The following is a 19,968-nucleotide window of genomic DNA, read 5'->3' on the forward strand; positions in this document are numbered from 1 at the left end:
GATGCAGCGCACACACCATCAATCTGAAAGTAAACTTAATTGGTTTATTGTTTTGTGGAATTTTAAAAGGCAAATATTTTGCACAAAAAATGCTGTTAATGTTGCAAAAACATTCAGAAAAATCTTGGGAATTTGAGTCTGGAAAAGTTCAGTTTTGCAGTGGAGTCCTTTCTTGTAAGTAAATATTATAACTTTGGAAATAAACTTTAGTATCATATATATCTGATAATAAGATGTTTGCTGAATGCTTCAGTATTTCTGATGTTTTCTGCAAAATCTGCAGGGTGTTGCGTGTAAATTTTGATGTCAAACAGACTCACTGCACAAGAGATGAACAGGTATTGGTTTGATCCTCTTTAAAACAGCAGTTTTTCTAAGATTCATCTCTGCTGACAGTTTAACTATTTAATTGGACATTATTTGGTGGAGTAAAAAGCTTCATGCTGCATGTGTGAACTCGGATCAGAAGTCTGATCCCTGTGGACGATGGTGATTTTTGCATACTACTTCCTGTAAATGCTTCTCAAATGCTGGGAAGAAGCTTAGCAAAGCAGAAAAACTCAGCTTTTGTTTTATTTTTGGGGCTTACTGGTTTGACATCTGCTTGGTGAGAAGTTGAGTGCAGGAAACACACAGCGGGCCGGGGTCCAAGGGGAGCTTGGGGTGCCTATGAGCGGTGGGCACATCTGGGGATCTGCTGAGTTCATACAGGCATCAGAGCGGTGAAGCAGAGCCGGAATGAGGCGAACGGGATGCAGCAGAGCATCGACACCTGCTCATCACATTCACTGCTGCATTCCTCCATTGATTTCTCTCTCTCCTTCAACAGGTATCATAACATGGGGAACCTACTGAAAGTTCTGACATGCACAGATCTGGAACAGGAGCCCAATTTCTTCCTCGATTTTGAAAGTGAGTTTCTTTACGAGTAATTGCTCCCACTGCAGATATCGATCACATGAATATGTTTCCATAACATTATCAACCCCTAACTCTGTAAGTCTTTTTTTTTTTTTTCACACACCGATTTATCTCTTACACAAGTTCCTCCCGGCAGCGAAAGATTCGGCTTCAGCTCTAGAGCTGCTGCACTTTTCCATCAACCTGCTATTTTCCACTGCAGTGTGTGTGCAGAATATCAATGGGAGCCCCCAACCCCCCAAATCTAAAGCGCTGAAGTTCAGCTGCTGCATAGCCTAAGGCCCCTGAACACAGCTTCAACCTGCGCTACACTTGGCAAACCGAGAGACTCTGTGATACCTTGGGAGAAAAATCCTTCCTTGAAAAGCTCAGTTTTTATAATAAAAGAGCTTCGCATTTTTTACATTTCAGCAAACGATTTGATGCAGCTCTGTCGAGGAAAGCTGCTAGATTGTATGTTAATCCTGACTTTGTTTGCAAATGAAATTAATGAGCGGTGAAGAGATCATCTCAGGTGATTCAGAGTGTTGTGTGTGTTTGGATCCAATGGAAAGCGTTAGTATTCTGCTCTGTATTCAGAGCCACAGGGTGTACACGAGTCCATTTGTCTCATCTTATCTTCCTCCGTTTTCTGCCGCTCAGCCTGGAAAATGGGCGGTGTCAAAAAGAGATTATTTCTGCTTACTTTCATTTGCATAATTGGGGAAATGTTTATTAAACTTTCTGATAGCTGACGATTTGATGTTCTTTGAAACTCTTTATAACGGGTCAGGATGTGAATATGAATCAGGAACTTGTGCTGTTTCTTTGCAGATGCGCAGCCCACAGAAGCAGAGCGAGAGGTGTGGGACCAGGTGGATGTGGTGCTGAAGGATGCCAAAGCGATCCTGGATGAACTGCAGGCCTATAAAGGAGCAGGGCAGGAAATCAGAGAGGTGCAGATGTTACTGTAATCCACCTGAATACACTGCAAAAACACAACATTTTATCAAGTATATCTGTTCTAGTTTCTAGTGAAAATATCTTACAAAACTAACTTATAAGTAACTTTTCAGATTGTTTTAAGTAAATAATTATTGAATATTTATAGAAGTTGCTAGTTTCATTGACATTTTTGCCACGTTATAATGAACTTATCAATATTAGGAGAAGCAGATGACAGATGATAAGAGGATGGCTGGAGATAAATTCAGGGCAATACTGTAAGAAAACTGAGAGGCTTTAATCAGGGATGTCCAAAGTGTGGTTCTCGGATCATTTGTGGCCCTTCGAATGATTTACAAATGGTACATATTTGTCTGACCAACACAAGAAGTTCAGAAGTTCCAGCTGAGGATAGTTTAAGATAATTAATCCTAAAATTTTCTTGTCTTTTAACAAATCCAATGGCCTTTTTATGTTTTGAATCAAGCATGAATTAGATCTGTTTTCTACAACCCTCAAACCACTTTGTTTCTTTTAATAAAAGTGTTAAATGTATTGTTGAACTTGTAAAGTAAAAAAAAAAAATCACAGTGAAATACATTTTGCATTTGTATTTACAAATGAAATGTTTGTAACTGCTGCAAATGATTTGATCCTGGACTGGAGGTTCAACCTTTCAGCAGAAGAACAACCTTAAACATTCAAACAGAGATGCATATATTCTTTTTTTTTTTTTTTGGCCCAGTCAAAGTCCAGACCTAAATCCAGTTGATAATCTTTGGTGATCTTTAGAAATTCTCCATCCGGTCTGGTTAACTTTTGCTGTTTTTCAAAGACGAATTGTGATAAATTTCAGTCTGTATATGTGCAAAGCTGTTAGTCGAACCCAAAAAAGGCCCCTGGAGCTGTAATTACAGTGAAAGTAACACAAGTGTAATTACTTACGCTTGGCGTTGGATACAAGTGTATGCCACACTTTTCAGATGTTATTTTTTCCAAACGATCCATTATATTCCTTTCACTTTGTAGTTTGCATCGCCTTGTTTTGGTGTTTCACACAAAATCTCAATAAAATACCTTAAAGTTCCAGCTTCTAACAGCTCAATAAAAAGTTAAAGGTTTATGAATATATTTGTAATGTACAAAAATAAGATTCTTTTATTTATTTATTTTAGTTTAAAAAACACAAGTAACTAGTAGGTCAAGCAAAAACAAGTTAAAAAGAACTAAAAAGAAGAAAATTATAAGCTCACCACTACTTTAATGTTTGAAAAGGAGTAGGAAGAAGTGAACACTTAAGTTTCTAAATATAGTTTATCCTGACAGTCAGTTGCATATTTTACATTACAAAACAAATAGAAAAATCGAGAGCTATGTCCTAGTCCAGGGATTTTCTTTGAAGACTCCAGAGACTTGAAAATGCAAAACCTAACTCCTTTCTAGTGCACAAAGCAAAACTTGTCTGCTTCCTCCCAGTGTTTCAATAAACGTATACAGCAGAAACATTTTCATTTAAATCATTTGAAACTCTAAACATTTGATTTGCATGCTTCTGATTGTTTGGTTTAAATGTTTTTAAACCTATTGCCATACAAAACTTTAAATCATTGTTTTTTTTTTTCCTGCAGGCAATCCAGAATCCAAGCGATGATGCCTTGCAGGAACAGGCGTGGGCAGCTGTGGTTCCCTTGGTGGGAAAACTGAAGAAGTTCTATGAGTTCTCCCAGAGATTAGGTAACTAACTTCTGTTTCTGGTAGGAGAGCAACAATGATATCGCTGGTTTACCCTGAAGCAATCTCAGGTGTGCTCTGGTATTTTCCCTCAAGGGGAGACATATTGTGCAAAATTCAGATTTTGCGCATTTTTGTACTTCCATTTGTGTCTCCACTGCTTTTTAAAAAAATCGCCCAGTTGTGTTTTGGCAATAAGTTCATGTGTTTTTGGTGTCTGGAAAATAACCCAGAAGGAAAAAACCTTCTGAATGTAGCACAAAACAGCAGACACTGCTCCTCACCTAGCAACCGTAACAAAGCTCAGTTTGTTACCTAGCAACCCCAGCGAGGTTCTACCCATCACCTAGCAACCAACATGTTTGACCATCTGGTTTTACCACCGTATGCGCCGTACAATGGCTGCTGGAAAAGACAAGTGTTTTGTTGATGACTTACCATTCAGAAACCACTTGCTGCATTCTTGTTGGTTGTGCAGGAGGCTCCACATCTGCTTCTCAAAGATGTACGTTTGTGTTATTGTACATTTGTTTGCAGCCATTTTTACGTGCGAGTGTAAATGTTGAGTTGGGGAGGCGTGGCCAGCACCGATTTAAAGTGACAAGATGGCCTAAAACAGTTTGTCCTGAAAGGAGCTCAAAATATCAGACCAGACTGAAATCTTAAGAATTATTTTGTGCGAAAAATGTAATGAGTCCGTTTTGTTTCGCTCGTAGCCCAATCCTAACCTGTTCAAGGAAGCATAATGGATCACCTTTAAACTCCTGCTGATGTTTGTGACTTGGTTGGAACTTCTTTTATCTTTGTTTTTTCTTTTCTTTTATTTTTTTGCACCATTTTCATAAATTATTGGCTGAACATGTCTACCTATATCCATGCAACATTACCCCAGCCTCTTTTCTGTGGCTTTGATAAGCCTCCATGGATTTGCATTGTTTATTAGTTCATTTCTTGTGTGGGAGGGGGCTACAGCGTGTTTAATTAGCACAGAATCAAGGAGTCGAGGGGAGTTGGCTTTCTGCTCCATGGTCTTCTTTTGACCCTCTATGTGAGGAGGGGGGCGGAGCCTGTCACGCCTCGGTAGCATCAACCCCGGGACGGCGGGGTTTTCAATGGGAGCAGTGGGCGGCGGCAGCCTGACGGCGGCTGTTATGTAACAAAGTAGGTCATCTCTCAGCGTCGGCTGCTGCTCTAATTCACTGTCTTGGCTCCTGGCTTCAGGGTCCGTGTCGGCCTGGCGTCTTGACTTATCCACATGAAGATGAACGTCTACTACAGAGCCGGACTGTTCAGAAGAGCCGCTTATGTAATGGGCGGCTTTGCTTTTCAAACAAATGAGTCCATCTTTAAACAAAAATAAATGCAGAATAATCAGAGAACTGCAGCAGGAGTCAGTTTTGAGATGTTTTCAGTGCAGAAAGTGAAAATCTTACATTTTGTTGACTTAATTGTTGGGAAACATCAAAATTTTATCCATCTGGTTCCAAAAATCAGGGGTCTGCACTCATAACTAATCCTTTAAAATATAGATATAGTGACAAATTCGGCCGTTCCATCCATCAATTAAATATTTTCACATTTTACCATACTTTGTAATATCTGCAATTTAAAAATTAAAAATGACTTTCTCAACAAACAATAGTTTCTAAATGGGTTTCAGAGATTAATATTTATAATTGATACTTTTCAAAATAAGAGCCTCAGATGATTCCTCAGGGCTCATTATTTAACCTATTAATGTTTTTCTCTTAAAAAAAAATAAAACACTCAATATTTCATGGGCTAAATTTCTACATTATTGAAGCATCACCAGTGATTCAATTGAGAGTTTATGTTGGCCTTTCAAAATAAAATGCAGAGAGACCAATCAAGACAAAAGTGAAGCATTTCTGTGCTTTAGTTTCCCAAACTAAACATGTTAGGTCTTAACTGTTAATGAAATGGTAGGTATGGTGGCATCATCTGGATATCTTGAAATTTTAAACGTTTGCTTTCTTGTGAATTATTGTGAAAATTCAAGCAAAACCAAAAAATCCCTGCACTTTTCCCATGCATAATTGTGAGTTTATTGCAAATTTTTCACGAAAAGGGTGAAAAATGTTTGATCTAATAGACATTTTAGTCCCAGCTGTAGGTGGCAGTATTTCTTACTTCTACTAAACAGCTGCCTCAGCTTTACTTTGTCGAGTTATAATCCATAATAATGATGCCGTGAGTAATAAAGTCGTATTTACCATCATACATAAGTCCATTCACAAAGACAATCGCGAAATCCTGAAGGGACTGACGAGATGTTAATTATTATTTAATTTTAAGAATTTATTTATATTTTAACAGCTTAACGGGTTTTATCAGTAGATTCTGGTACAACTGCTCCTGCAGGAAAATTCATGATTTTGATTTGGCCCAAAAGGAAAATGAATTTGACTCTCCTGTCAGGCATGTGATGGTCATTTCATAACTTTGTGTTTCTGGTGAATGAAGGTGGTGCTTCTTTTCTGAAGAACAGTCATATCAGCATCTACCTTCCCGTAAAGTTTCGATCTCTGAAAATAAAGATCAGACATGCTCAGATCCTCCTCGCCTGCTCCGCTATGACCTGATGAGATCAGACATCCCTCCCCCATCTCTCTCTCTCTCTCCCCGTCTCGCCGACGTTTTGGAGCGCCGCGTTTCCGACGGCACTAAAAGCAGCTCTGCTCTAACTTCTGTTTTGACTGGGACGCAGACGAGGGAGGAGGGAAAAAAACTGCACCACTCTGGCCATTTTTAATCAGCCGCTCGGCTGCAAACGCCATCCCAAGCAGATGGTAGTCATTACCGGATGGCAGACGCGCTCAGTTCACTGCCGCGGCCCTGCCAGCTCTCAGCCCGTCTCCTGAAAGTCCTCTTACCCCCGTTATCTTAAGTAAAGCCGTGTCTGAATCTGGGTCATGTTGACATGAGCATCGTGATTGGTGATCATAACGAACTGTAAAATATACTTGGAATAAATCAGTTTAAATTGAATTTGCTACAACGGTGCCTGAGTTACGTCGCTGTTGAAGCTTTGAGACTGAACTCAAAACCCCGTCTGCGTCTATAAATAAAATTCCCTCTGGGTTCCCTTCATGTGAAGAAGACATGTTTGTATAATATTACTCTCCTTTGGAAGTTCTCAGTTGAATCTCCCTTAATGTGTTTTTCATTTCCCGCCCGGCCCTCCTCATGCCTCCCTAATTATCTGACCATGGGTATGTAATGTCAAGGCATGGCACAGTCAAAACAATGACTGTAATCCTGCTTGAATGACATCATGCCATCCCCTCCTCCCTTCTTATTTCCATGCCAATAAGATAATTAGTCCCATGTCTCATCTGCATCTGAACGGGAGAGGCCCTGCACCCCGTCTTCCTGCCTCTGGCCTCTGGGCAATTTCACTGCTGGCCCAGAATCAGGATGCTTCAGCCGGCTGACGCTTCGGGAACTTTACCAGGATCCACTCTGACACTTGTTCCTTGACCTCAAACAAAGACGACAGGAGATCATTCCTTGCTTTAACTTTTATCCCTTTGAGTCTTGAGAGTAAAATTTAGGATGATGTTTGCATTTGTGAAGTTTTAGGTTGTATTTTTGGGGGTAAATTAAGCAATGTGGGGAGATGTCCTGCGGAGAGGACATCTGTTGCTGTGGGGATTCATTTTTTTTGGCAGCAGCTTCAGTTTGCATCCACTTGTCCCCTTAGAGAGTGACACTTCTCTGCAGAGTTAAGCGTGTCTGTTTTCCTCTTGGTGAATAATTAAGTAATTTTCATATCACAAAGAGGTGTTATAAATAAGTTTTCTTTTATGTCAAAATGTGTCAGAAAAAGTTTTAACTTTCCTAAACCGAACATCTCAGTTTTTCAGATCCAGGAATGTTTAAAAGAATTAAATTTGTTTCAAACGTAATTTAGAAATGCTAAACATAAACTGGCTGTTTGCAATAAGTAACTCTATGCTACCTTCCTTTTATCCAAAAGTTTTAGTATTTCTTTGATCTAAGTAACCAAAATAGGTAACGTGATTAATCTGCATTATTTAGTAATAAAACGTTTTTGATTAATTGCATTAATATTGATGGCTCTAATATTTAGCTTCTGTAGTCGTTAGCTTTGCACTCGAATGGAAAAAGGTACAAAGTTCAGCTCCACTACTTGTTTGAGAACCTTCTCTTGGTTGTTTTTTGTGAGAATAAACGTCTTTAAATGTGTTTTTCTCTGACAGAAGCGGCGTTGCACAGCCTGCTGGGTGCTCTGACCAACGAGACGTACAGCGACCCGACCCAGCACCTGGAGCGGGAGCAGGCGCTGGCGAAGCAGTTCGCTGAGATCCTGCACTTCACCCTGCGCTTTGACGAGCTGAAGGTTCGACCGTTTCTGCCTATGGCTTTGTACACACTCAGTACGATCTTAATAAAACAAATATTTCTTCCACATAGTTAAAATATAACATTTTACACACGGGATGGGTTTCATAAAAGTTTACCTCCACACACACCTAATTAATTACACCACTGAGCATTGTTTTTAACATGCCAAACCCATAGGGGGCAGTGTAGTGCCAACACCTGTGTCAGCCAAACAGATTGTAACTTCCTGTTAGGAATTAACTGTGGAACTAGCAGGTTAATTTGTGTGGACAGTTGAAATACTTTTAAAAAGTGTATTGGAATATAAATTTAATAAAACACAAGACGATATCGACTGGAAACATGTCGATGAGGCTACATTGGTGCATTATTTATCACAGACTGTAATACCCCAAATCTCTATTTTTCCATGTAGACACACAGATACAAATGCAGAGTTTTCTCAGATTTCCTCTTTGGTTTGAGGATTTAATCCTATGTATTCTGTAGTTTTCTGATTTCTGGAGAAACTTTACTTCTAGCAAAACTTGCAGTCGTAACTTGAAGCGGTTGAGGCTACCAGTAACTAACTAGCTTTTTTTTTATGTCCATCGTCAGTCTGCCGGATGCCATTAGTTCACTTCTGTTGCCAACCCACAGGATTTATTCATCTGTGATTTTCTTTTGTATACTTCTGTAGTGATACAAATCTTAAATTTCATTCCGAATGGTCTTAAAAGTCTTAATTGGTGAGTTGGTGAAACCTGCAGAAACTCTGATTAAACTGAGGCCAAAATGCTTAAAATTTATTAGTTTTCCCAGGTATACGTGTGGATTAGGCCTAAGATGAAATGCTCACCTTCCACCCATCACTAATGTTTGCTTTATTCTGCTGCAACACAAACAAGTTGACTTTTGGGAGACTGAGGGTTGAAAATTGTCCTAATCCTGCTCTTGCTTCTGAGTGTGTCGTGTTTCTGTAAGCGATCAAATGAGGAATCTGGCCTCTAATCAGCCGCAGAGTGCTAATGAAACGCTGTTCAAAGTCTCACACATCAAGCGTAGGTGTCGCTCAAATGCCCATTGTAACGACACGTAATCCCGAACTCGTTTGCTCTTCACTCCGAGACGCAAACGGCTCCCCGACTCCCCCAGGCGACACCCCAATTAGTACCCACCACCCAGTCTGGCAAGATAAAACATGAAGATGGGGGGTGCAAGGTGGCATGCCTGGCCCATTCATCAATCTTTCACATCCGTGCACGGGCTTCTGACCTAGTTAGAGCGTCTGAGTGGCATGCAGCCCCGCCCTGGCAGTGCAGACTGTCTCCGCTGGTGGAAGCAGTGGACAAAGACGAAGTACCAGTCCATTGTAGCAGGATTAACATGCTGCTAGTGCAGCTTTGACAGTGACGGGCTCGTGCAGGAATGAGGATAATTACCCACATAATGAGCTTTCACTGGTGGTACCGTTTTGTAAGAAGCTCTCTCATTGGACAGCTTCGTTTTTGCAGGAGGTCAAAATAAGATGCTTCATATTTTAAAGTAAGTGTGAAGCTCTGAGTGTAAATAATGTCACAGATTTGTGCTGTGCCTCGACTTAATGAGACTTTTTTTATTTAGCTTTACCCTCCTGTCAGAAACGGTGCAGCTGATTCCTGTAAAATGAGGGAAAAAAGCCAAATATCTCCTGACAGGAGGAGAGGGAGGATGGGGATGCAAGGGGCCGAATCGGTGTCAGACGACTTAAATTCAGTTCAGCAAATAAAGCTGTAATTGTATCCGTGTTCTTTTTATGTCATTCCTGCCCAAAGCTGCATTTCTGCCTTGCTGGCTAAAACGTTCTGTCATGACAGCGCAGCGGCGGGTTTGATCCTGAACTCGCCGCCCCACAGCAGACCCGTCTCATTGTTCCCCATTTCTCCTCTCTTCCAGATGACAAATCCTGCCATTCAGAACGACTTCAGCTACTACAGGCGAACCCTGAGCCGAATGCGGATCAATAACGTTCCGGTGAGGACGCTTTCGCTAAAGAGCCGGACGGAGGAGGAGGAGGAGGAGGAGGGGGCAACTTTTGATCTTTGGTTTTACAGATCAAAATTTACAGTCATTCCTACAAAAACAGGCCACATGGGTCTTTTCTTATTTGTGTTTTCATCACTAAACGACACATAAACACAGTTGGGTACAAACTGGGGAATGTGATAAAGCACTTAGCTTGTTAAAAATTAAATATATCCCTCATAAGTTGATCTTAAGAGAGCTTTGGGATCAAAATATTCAGGAGGAGAAAAGAAAAGCACTCCAAAGGAATGATATAATTTCTTTCTCTGCTGTTTGTAAAACAGTTACATTAATATACCCGTTTAGGTCAGACAAGCCTATTTACTACAATTTAAACAGTTTACGTCCTTTTGGTTGTGTTTGTTGACTTTCTAACAATTTAAAAAACATTTCCAAAATTGATGAATCATAGCGACACGTGTAGGATGCATTTAACAATATTAATGTTCATGAATAAGCCTGCTATGAAAAATCTGAAGGATCATATCTCTTTTCCTCATTGAAGTGAAAATATTTTTCTCTCAGGAAAATGATGAAACTCCAGTTAAAGCAAAGATTACAAGAAAGACCCACAGGAACTGAGATATATTCTATTTTAATCAAAAAACAAACAACTGAACATAAAAATACTGAAGTTAATTCGACTCTACAGACGGTTAAGAGGTTAATCTTGGTCCTGCTTTCTAAATGTACGATGAGACTTAAAGAGGAGCTGCAAAAGCAAATGAGGTGGATTAGCAGTGCTTGCTAATAGCTGTTGGCATGAAATCACAGTCTTCAGTCAGAGGCCTTTTCAGATTAGTTGCGAGATTGACTGCTACTGGAGAGCCTTCTTAGCCAAAGCATCACCATCCAAAACGACTCTTTGAAGATACTTGGATCATTTAATTTGAATGGAAAAAATCTGATTTTTCACTGTCTGAGTTGCTGTTCAGTCAATTAATTGGTTGTTTTCAGCTTGTAGGAGCATGTCTGGCCTCGCTTTTGTCGAATAACTGACCCCTCTGGTTAATATTGGCCATGAAAACCCCCATTTCTGTGTTCTCATCTGTACTGAGCGTTGCATCCAGGTGCTTGTTTATTCCATTCATGCCTGACATGGGAGGAAATGATGATTTTCCTGCTCCAGAACTGTCCCATTGATTTGTTCCCTTGCAGATCTGATGGCTTCAGAAAGGATCAAATATAGCCCTTCAACACAAAAAGAAGGCGTTTAAAAAGTTTTAACACCCGATTGTTTTTAATGGACCGTTAAAGCGGCCCAGTTAAAGGTTTCTGCTGTTACCGAGCTTCAAAAAGCCATTCGCTGTCTTGTATCTTTCATGCTGAACTCCAGCTGATCTCTCCTCGTCTGCTGCTTGTTTAAGGCGGTAGTTTAAATTTCACAGTCTGGTCTCCGTTGTGACCTGTCTGACGGAAGCATTCTTCCCCTCGGTCATGAGTTTGCCATTAGGGGAAACGGGCCCAGACAAGCCGTCGTTGGGAGCCTGTCGGCGCTGAACGACGCCCCGGCTGCCGTCCCCCGATTTAGTCACCGCTCAGAGAACTGAATCATTCAGACATCCGAGATGAAACGCATCTGTCCCGCTCAGGCTGTCTTTGAACACATCCGTCAGGATTCGTTAAAACCTGAATTGGTTTGAAAGTTTGGGGCGATTTATTCTCGTCCTGTCAGGGTTTCTCTTGACGGCAGGAAATGTTCCCTTGTTGTTTCGTTTTAAATATGTGGACGAATTTAGCTCAGGCTCTTCAAGAGACACCTTGTTCTCCGTTATCTGCCAGGTGTTTTGTGCAGCTGGGAAACTAAGGGGTGAAGCGGTTCATATCAGTGTTTTCCTGTCATAATTTCATGTGAGAAAATATCTCTTCATATGCACAAACGCACACTCCACTGAAGCTGCTCGAGCAACCAGATATTAATGGTTTCTACCCCTATCTTCCAATATGCAGTGAAAGCAGGAAGAGATGGCTTTTAGATTACTCATTCAGTAGCACCTTTTGTTTTATTACTTTGACATTTTTCATTCAAATTTTACTCCGATAACAGTTCTTTTATATCTCTGGGGTCAGCTAAAGGTCCTCATAAGAATTTTATATGAAGGTCAGACGACCTGAACAATAGATGACAGGTCTGCAGGTTAAATAACCGCACTCAGTCTGGCTTTATTTTGTTCGATTTCCAGGCAGAAGGCGAGAACGAAGTCAACAACGAACTGGCCAATCGGATATCTCTGTTCTACGCTGACGCCACACCCATGCTGAAGACGTTAAGTGACGGCACAACGAAGTTCGTATCAGAGGTGAGAGGCCAGAAATTAAAGATTTTATCTGAAAAGCCAAAACAAAGTACAGCATAATTGTGAAATGGACTGAAAATGATGCAAGTTTAAGGAGTATGAACGCTTTTACTGTACCGTGGGATACAAATAAGACTTAGGAGAAGTGAGAAAAATTCATCAATTGTTTATAAAATTTATTATTTTAGTTTTGGCCAGTTTAAGATTGAAGCATTTTTGTTCTGCTCAGTCTGGAGTCGCAGAGGCAGCAGCCTAAACAGAAAAGCTTAGGGTGTTTTTATCCCTGATAGCCCAGTTGGGAGCAAAATTGCAACATTTATTACATTTTCAGCTACTGCAGTACGCTTTCACACTGCACTGCGTCAAACTAATCAAATTAATTGAAGAACCTGTTCCCCCCCTGGCCTGTGGGTGCGCTGCGTCAAGACCCACTAAAGGAAACGAAACAAAAACCTCTGAAAAAGAGCAAATTCCTTTTTCACAAAATTTTAACATTTTTTGTCTTTGGAAAAAGACCACTAGCCACTTCTCCCACTAGCGCTAGACTCATCCGTTTGTCTTGATTGTATTTACCCAGAATGCCTTTCACTATAGTCCACTTAATCCTGTTGGAGCGGTCTCCGGTCCGCTTGCATCCACATATGTATCCAAACCATACCAGAATTCACTTCCACCTTAAATGAGACCTAAGGTGGGCCAGAGTTCGGTTACGCATTCACACCTCCCCAAACGACCAAACTTTCTAGACAAGTGAACTGGATTTAAAGTCGACCAATAAGGATGGGTGTAAATGAACTCCGGTTCGTTTGGGGAGGTCTGAATGCGCAGACCAAAAAAGCAAATTCCGGTCCACCTAAAATCCTCGGTCTCGGTTGTAGTGAACTCTGGTGGAGTTTGAATGCAGATGTGAATGTTAGGGGAACTGGAGACCGAAGTGGACTATAGCGCAGGGCATTCTGGGTAAATACAAACAAAACAAAGGCAAGAATTTAATGCTAGCAGAAGAAATGGCTTGTGGTCTTTTACCAAACAGAAATCCTACATCTAAAATCTGATGCCACTCCATTTTTGTTAACATTTTGTGAAGAAGGAAGTTGCGCTCAGTGTCTTCTTCAGAGGTTTTTGTGTCGTTTCCTTCAGAGGTTCTTGGTGCAGCGCCCCCACAGGCGAGGAGGGGAACATGTTTTTCAAAGAGTTTCATTTGTGAGTCCCTCCAGAGTGTCCTGCGTCTCCTCCTGGTGGACATTAACCTCCAGAAATATTTATGGCTGAAAATTAAACATCAGCTTTAAAAGTCAGAAATGTCTCTCTAACTTCTGATAAAGCTGTTTGAGTTTCTTTGTTTATATTTGAGACATGAAGCTAGACTCATCTGAGAGGAAGTCCTAAATATTTAAAAGTTATTGAAACGCCGCCATGTTGCTTTTTTTTCTTCCCGCAGAACAAGAACCTGCCCATCGAGAACACGACAGACTGCTTGAGCACGATGGCGAGTGTGTGTAAAGTCATGTTGGAAACGCCGTGAGTGATTCCCTCCACCTGCTTCCCGTCTGCTCCGGGTTTTTCTTTTTTTTTTTCAGGCCTGTGATCCCTGCTGTGCGTCTCTTTCAGGGAGTACCGCAGCCGTTTCAACAGCGAGGACACGGTGTCCTTCTGTCTCAGGGTGATGGTCGGAGTCATCATCTTGTACGACTACGTCCATCCTGTTGGAGCCTTTGCCAAGTCATCTAAAATCGATGTAAGCTGAGAAAAGATCAGATTGTGACGCTGTTTACAGGATTCTTACTCAGAGGCTCGGAAAGTCCAGAGATGATTTCAGTTTTTCCAGGAAAGAATTAAAGATTATAGAGAGAAGTTGATTTTCTATCCTATCAACTGTTTCTTTTCTTCCTCTATTCCTTCTTTCCTCACTTTCATCCTTGGTTCTTCCTACCTTTAATTTTTTTGGTCATTTCCTTCCCTTTTCTTCGTCTTTCCCTTCTTTCCTCATTCATTTCTTTTCTTTTCATCTCTCCATCACTTATTTTGCCTTTAATACTCTTTTCCTTCTTTCCTTCCTTCCTTTTTTATGTTCTTCCTCCCTTCTCTTTTCCTACCTTCGTGTATCGTTCCTTTCCTTCTTGTATCCATACTTCCTTCCTACTTTCTTTCCTTCCTTTGTTCCTTCTTTCCTTCATCCTTCCATCTTTCTGTTCCTTCATTTTCACCATTTTTCATTTTGTCCTGTCTTCCTTCCCTTTCTATGTCCTTCCTTCCCTCCTTGCTTCCTTCTTTTCTTCCTTTCCTTCCTTGCTTCCTTCCTCTCTTCCTTTCTTTCTTTTTCTTGTTTACTTTATTCCTTTTTTCCTTCCTTGCTTTCTTGCTTCCTTCTTTCGTTCCTTCCTCCTTGTTTCCTTCTTTCCTTTATTCCTTCCTTTCTTCCTTCTTTCCATCATTCTCCTTGTGTACTTACTTCTTTTTTTACTTCCTTGTTCTTGTGCCCTTCCTTCTTTTATTCCTTAATCTTCTCCTGTCTTCCTTCTTTACTTCCTTCATTAACTTTAGCACTTCCATCTCTAAAATTTGCTTTAGGTAGAATTTTGTTTCTGAACATTTCCTGCAGATTAAATCTCAATTTAATCTCGTTCTAATCTCGTTTTAATCCAGATGATGCATTTGTTCTCTGCAGATGAAAGGCTGCATCAAAGTCCTCAAAGATCAGCCTCCAAACAGCGTAGATGGCCTTCTCAACGCTCTCAGGTGAGCTGTGGCGAGTCACATCTCCGTTTGAACACCCTGGATTATTTTCTTCTCCCTGACTCACTGTGAGCTTCATTATTCCAGCTCAGAAAAAATCCCCAGATTAAATCTGACACCTCGTCCCTCTCGGTCCAAACAAAGGCCGCCCGGGTCGCCGCCTCTCAGACAGACAGGGTCATAATCTGAGCCAGCCCCACATCTGCGATGGGCCAGAGGCGGCCACCACTTCCTGTCCTCCGGTCGTTTTCATGCACAAGCAGATTTAACGTCTGCGATCGCAGCTCTGATCTGACAGGATGACAAAATACGGAGAAACGATACCATCAGGATTTACGCTCGCAGTGACTTTACTGAACCTTAAAACTCATCCTCTCTCTGTAATTTGTTTCAAAATATGAATGTAAATGATGACGGCCTTCATTTAAATATATTGTTTTTGACTATTTAAACGACACCTGCTCATAAATGTGTTTTTTAAAAAGCTTTTTCCAGATTAAAAGGTTCACTGCTTTAACTCTCTGAGCATATTTATTTAAACGAGACTTAAAATAAATGAAGAGCTAACTTTAGTAAATCACACTGTGAATAAGCAAAGAAGTTATAACTTATATGTTATCTACAAATTCTCAAAAACAGTCAAAGGAATGCGACTTCTTTGATTTTTAGATGCATTCAAGGAGTTCTATTATGCAAAATTCACTTTTTGTATGTTTTTGTACTTTAATTTGGTTCTCAACTGCTTCTAAAAACAGCCCAAGCACTTTGGGAAAAAAACAAACAAACATTTTTTAACTATAAGTTAATATTTTCTGGTGTCTAGAAAATGAGCCCTTCCCAACTGTTGAGTCACACTGCGCTGTTACCTAGCAACCCAATCAGAACTCCAGCCTGTTACCTAGCAACCCAAGCAGAACTCCAACACATTTGGTCAGCTGGTTTTACAGCTGTGTAATGACTGCTGGAAAAGACAAGAGTTTTGTTGTTGACTTGTCATCCAGAAACCACTTGCTGCATTCTTGTTGGTTGTGTAGGAGGCTCTACTAATGTCTTTCAAAGATGTACGGTTATATAATTGTGCATCTGTTTTCAGTCATTTTCACGTGCAAGTGTAAATGTTATGTATTTAGATGTGTCAAAGTAAATGGGGCTTCATAAATATGTATGTTTCATCTTTAATACATTTGTCAAAAATTTTGAAAACCATCCATATTTTTCTTCCACTTCACATTTATGCACATTTATTTTGGTCTCAGAAATTCCTAAGAAACTGCTTGGAAATTTTTGGTTACAAAGTAAAAAAAATTGTTTAATGTGAAAGTTTGTGGTAATTTTTATCAAGTTATTTGCATTATTTGTGATTCTTGATTGAATTCAAATCTGTAAATAATTTCAACGTCACTCTCTACAAACTAAATCAGATAAAATCTAGATAACTCAATGTGTTGTACAATTTAATACATTAATATTTCAGATTTTATCCATTTTTGTTAAACAAACAAACAGAAAAACCTTCTAATGATTTAAGTGAGGGGTGTCTAAAGGGTGGTCCTGGATCCATTTGTGGCTCTTGGAATTGTTTTGCATGGCCCAAGAATGATGCAAATTTGCTCCACTAACAATTTTGAAATTTTCACCAATAGCTTAAAATATTCTTGAAATAGAACATTGTAAGTACAAACCAAGATATTTTTTAATTAAGGAAATTTAATGTCTTCAACAATCAGACCACTTTGTTCATTTCGTAATTATTGCATGTTTCGTTTATTTTAGTTAAAACAATAAAAATAAAATCACAATGAACTCACTTTTGCATTTTTAAATTTAAAATTATCAGATTTTGTGGCCCTGAAATGCTTCAGACTTGCTAAAGTTTGGCTTACATGACGATTTAAGTATTAATTAGAAACTACGTCTTCTGTTTTTGTTCTCCTCTGGATCCCAGGTACACCACAAAGCATCTGAATGACGAATCAACCAACAAGACTATCAAGAGCATGCTGCAGTAGGAACTGAGCTGCAACCACTGCTGGGGAGAAGCACCACTCACTGTCCTGAGGGATTTAGCTGCACAGAATGTTTTTAATTTGTTTTTTATCATTTATTCTTTTGTTTTTGTTTTGTTATTCTTGGAAAATGAGCTCAGCTCCGCCCATTTTTATGATGCAAAATGCTACTGCCATTGCGACGTCTCTTTCTGTGCCAAACAGATGACGTCGAGATGCGATGTTTTCGACACAAGGCCACGCAAAGATGGCGGCTCGTGAACGCATTGCAGACCCTCTGGTGTTTTTAAACATTTCTTGTTTTTCCCTGAATAAGGGATGGGAGTGCTTTGACTTGAAAATTTCAGAGAGATATATAGAGAAGTATATATTATTTTGTTTGATTGGTTATTTAATTACAACTTCTGCATGATGAAAATGTCTTTTCTTCTATTTAAAAAAATCTAACAGTTCAATTTTGCTCTGTTGTGCTTTTATCAGTTATGTTATTGATATGGTACTTGTCAACATGAGATTTAAGAGTACTGTTTTTATATTTTTATAAGTTTTAATTTGTGCATATGTCTTTTTGTTCATTGTTCTGTCGTATTTTTCAGTTGAAAACTTTAAACTGTGAGGGGTGCAGAATCGAAATGGAATCTGGGATCTGTACTGTAAATGTACAATATGATGTGGCTGGAGACATTAAAGGTAGAACTCTTGTTTTCTACAAAAAAAATGTCCCATCAGTTTTTATTGCCAGATAGCTGAGAAAATGTTTTCTTACACTGTTTTTTTTTAACCCTCATGTGAAAAGTGTCAAGGATTCTCACATTTGACCACAAAATGTCTGCAAGAAAAACATTCAGATGTGTTCCCCTGAGCCCGAGCCGTTGTTTTTCTCAGAAATGAACTCGGCTTTTACTGAAAGGAAATAATCTGCACTGGTTAGCTTAGCATAAAGGTTTTATAACGAGAAACATCTCGGTATAATGCAGCAAAAAAATTAATTTCTTTTGTTTTTGCCCTTTTTGATGCTCAAACAAACTTTAATTTCAGACAAAAGTGATCTGAGTAAATACAAGCTGAAGAAAGCCATCAAGGTAACCAGATCCTAATTGTTAAATCATAAATTAACTTTGAATAGGCCCATTTTTGAAAGCTTGACTGTAGATTCAAAAAAACCTTTTAAAGAGAACCGGTCTGGCAACATGAAGTAGGCTAAAATGTCCTAATTCTGCAAGAAAAACTTCATCCTTGTAGTTGGTTTTGTAGAACTTTGGAGATTAAAATGTTTTAAAATGTAACAAAATTAAATGTTGCACAAAAAACAAAGACCTTTTACTTTTTGAATAATTTGGAATGTTGGACAACAGAGATCTTTCTCAGTAAAGTTTGTGGTAACTTGTGACTCTGTAGGGAGAATTTATTAGCAAATTTCCCATCCAAAACATTCAAAGACTGAATAATTGGGTAAAAAAATTAAAGTTTCTTTGAAATAGAGACATAATATTCCGACACTGGGTTGCAATAAAAAGCGACTCAACATGCCCTGATCTGAAGGTCAAGCAGAGATGAGAAACATTGACATGCATCAGCCTGTAAAGAGCCACAAAGCCGTTGTCTGTAGCTTTGGGACTTCAGGGGAACAGTGACAGCCATTATCCAGGAATGGAGAAAAGTGGATCAGTAACTCATCCATGAGGCCACAGAAGAACAAAAAGTAACATCTAAAGCCCTGCAGGCCAAACTTGCCTCAGCTTAGCTTAGAGTTCAGGTTTAACAGAGATTTGGCAAAAATGGCCTTCAGTGGAGAGTTTCAAGGCCAAAAAGGATCTTTATGATCCCCAAAACTTTGGAAAATACTCTGTGGACTGATGAGACAAAAGTGGAACCTTATGGAAGGTGTGCTTCATGCTACATCTGGTGTAAAACTAACAGGATTTCTGAAAATATTTTTATTTATTCGTCCAAATTTATGATTTGGAAGCAAAACAAAGCATAACAAAATTTAAAAAATAGTAACTCTCAAAGGCAAGTTAAATAATTGAATAAAATAATAAATATATCCCAATAAATATAAAAAATATAGTAGAAACAACTGGAATTTTAAGAAAAAATAAATAAAAGTTGATCAGGTTTTAGATTAATTCAGGGCAACAGCAGCACTTATATAGAAACTGTTTAGTCTGTTCCTGAATGGGAACAAATACTTTTTCACAATCTTAAATATAAAACCTCTTATTTGTTGTATAAAACCTCCTGAAGCCTGAAGATTTTTTGGATCAAATTATAAACAACAAACACTGAAGTAAAAACTTCATAAAGCAACAAAAGGTGCTAAAATCTGCACACGTCAGCAAAAAGAAGAGCATTTTCAGGCGTTAATATATTTTAAACCCGGAGAATAAACGGTTCTTTTGCACGTTCCAGATGCACTCTGGTAAATTTAAACTTCCTAATAGTAAAAATCAACTCAAAGGGAAACTGGGAGCAATTTCGGCTGTGATGGACTTCGCGTTTCAAAATGGCCGCTCCTCGCATCAAGAGTCAGATCACGTGGAACCGTGTTTATTTTACCAGACACACATGTAAGAGTGCGTCTTAAATCAATGTTACATGAAGCGCCTCCAACTCTAAGCTAAAGAAATTAAAAGTGGAGTTTAAATTAAAGCTTAAAACGATGTTTGTAAGAAGTACTGAAACAGTGTTTATGGGCGTCGCCATGTTGAAATTACGTTTTCGCAGGTAACTTAAACGCAACACAACAATTTTTTTCATTAAAGTATTAAGAAAAAGCTTTTATGACAATTATGCACATTTGTTCTACTAAATTCAAATATTTAGGTTATATATCCGTACATTAAAGCAGTTTTAATTCCAAATTGGCTAAATGAAGCATAAAATAAAGGAGGTTTTAGGTGTTTTATAAATGCATCTTT

At 39.2% G+C, this 19,968-nt stretch overlaps 1 protein-coding gene across 1 annotated transcript; it reads left to right on the forward strand.

The window, feature by feature from the left end:
* Window positions 1-793: 793 nt before the first annotated feature.
* Window positions 794-17,765, forward strand: fam49bb (family with sequence similarity 49 member Bb). The gene is made up of 10 exons (XM_015057077.1): window positions 794-912; window positions 1,735-1,856; window positions 3,474-3,579; window positions 7,821-7,960; window positions 9,880-9,957; window positions 12,192-12,308; window positions 13,747-13,826; window positions 13,917-14,043; window positions 14,974-15,044; window positions 16,987-17,765. Exons 1-10 carry the CDS (start codon window positions 840-842, stop codon window positions 17,048-17,050), a joined length of 978 nt encoding a protein of 325 aa, XP_014912563.1. The 5' UTR covers window positions 794-839; the 3' UTR covers window positions 17,051-17,765.
* The last annotated feature ends 2,203 nt before the right edge of the window (window positions 17,766-19,968 follow it).

This window comes from Poecilia latipinna, unplaced genomic scaffold, assembly GCF_001443285.1.
Source record: "Poecilia latipinna isolate Pla-1442-1.1 unplaced genomic scaffold, P_latipinna-1.0 Scaffold1434, whole genome shotgun sequence".
NCBI lineage: Eukaryota > Metazoa > Chordata > Actinopteri > Cyprinodontiformes > Poeciliidae > Poecilia > Poecilia latipinna.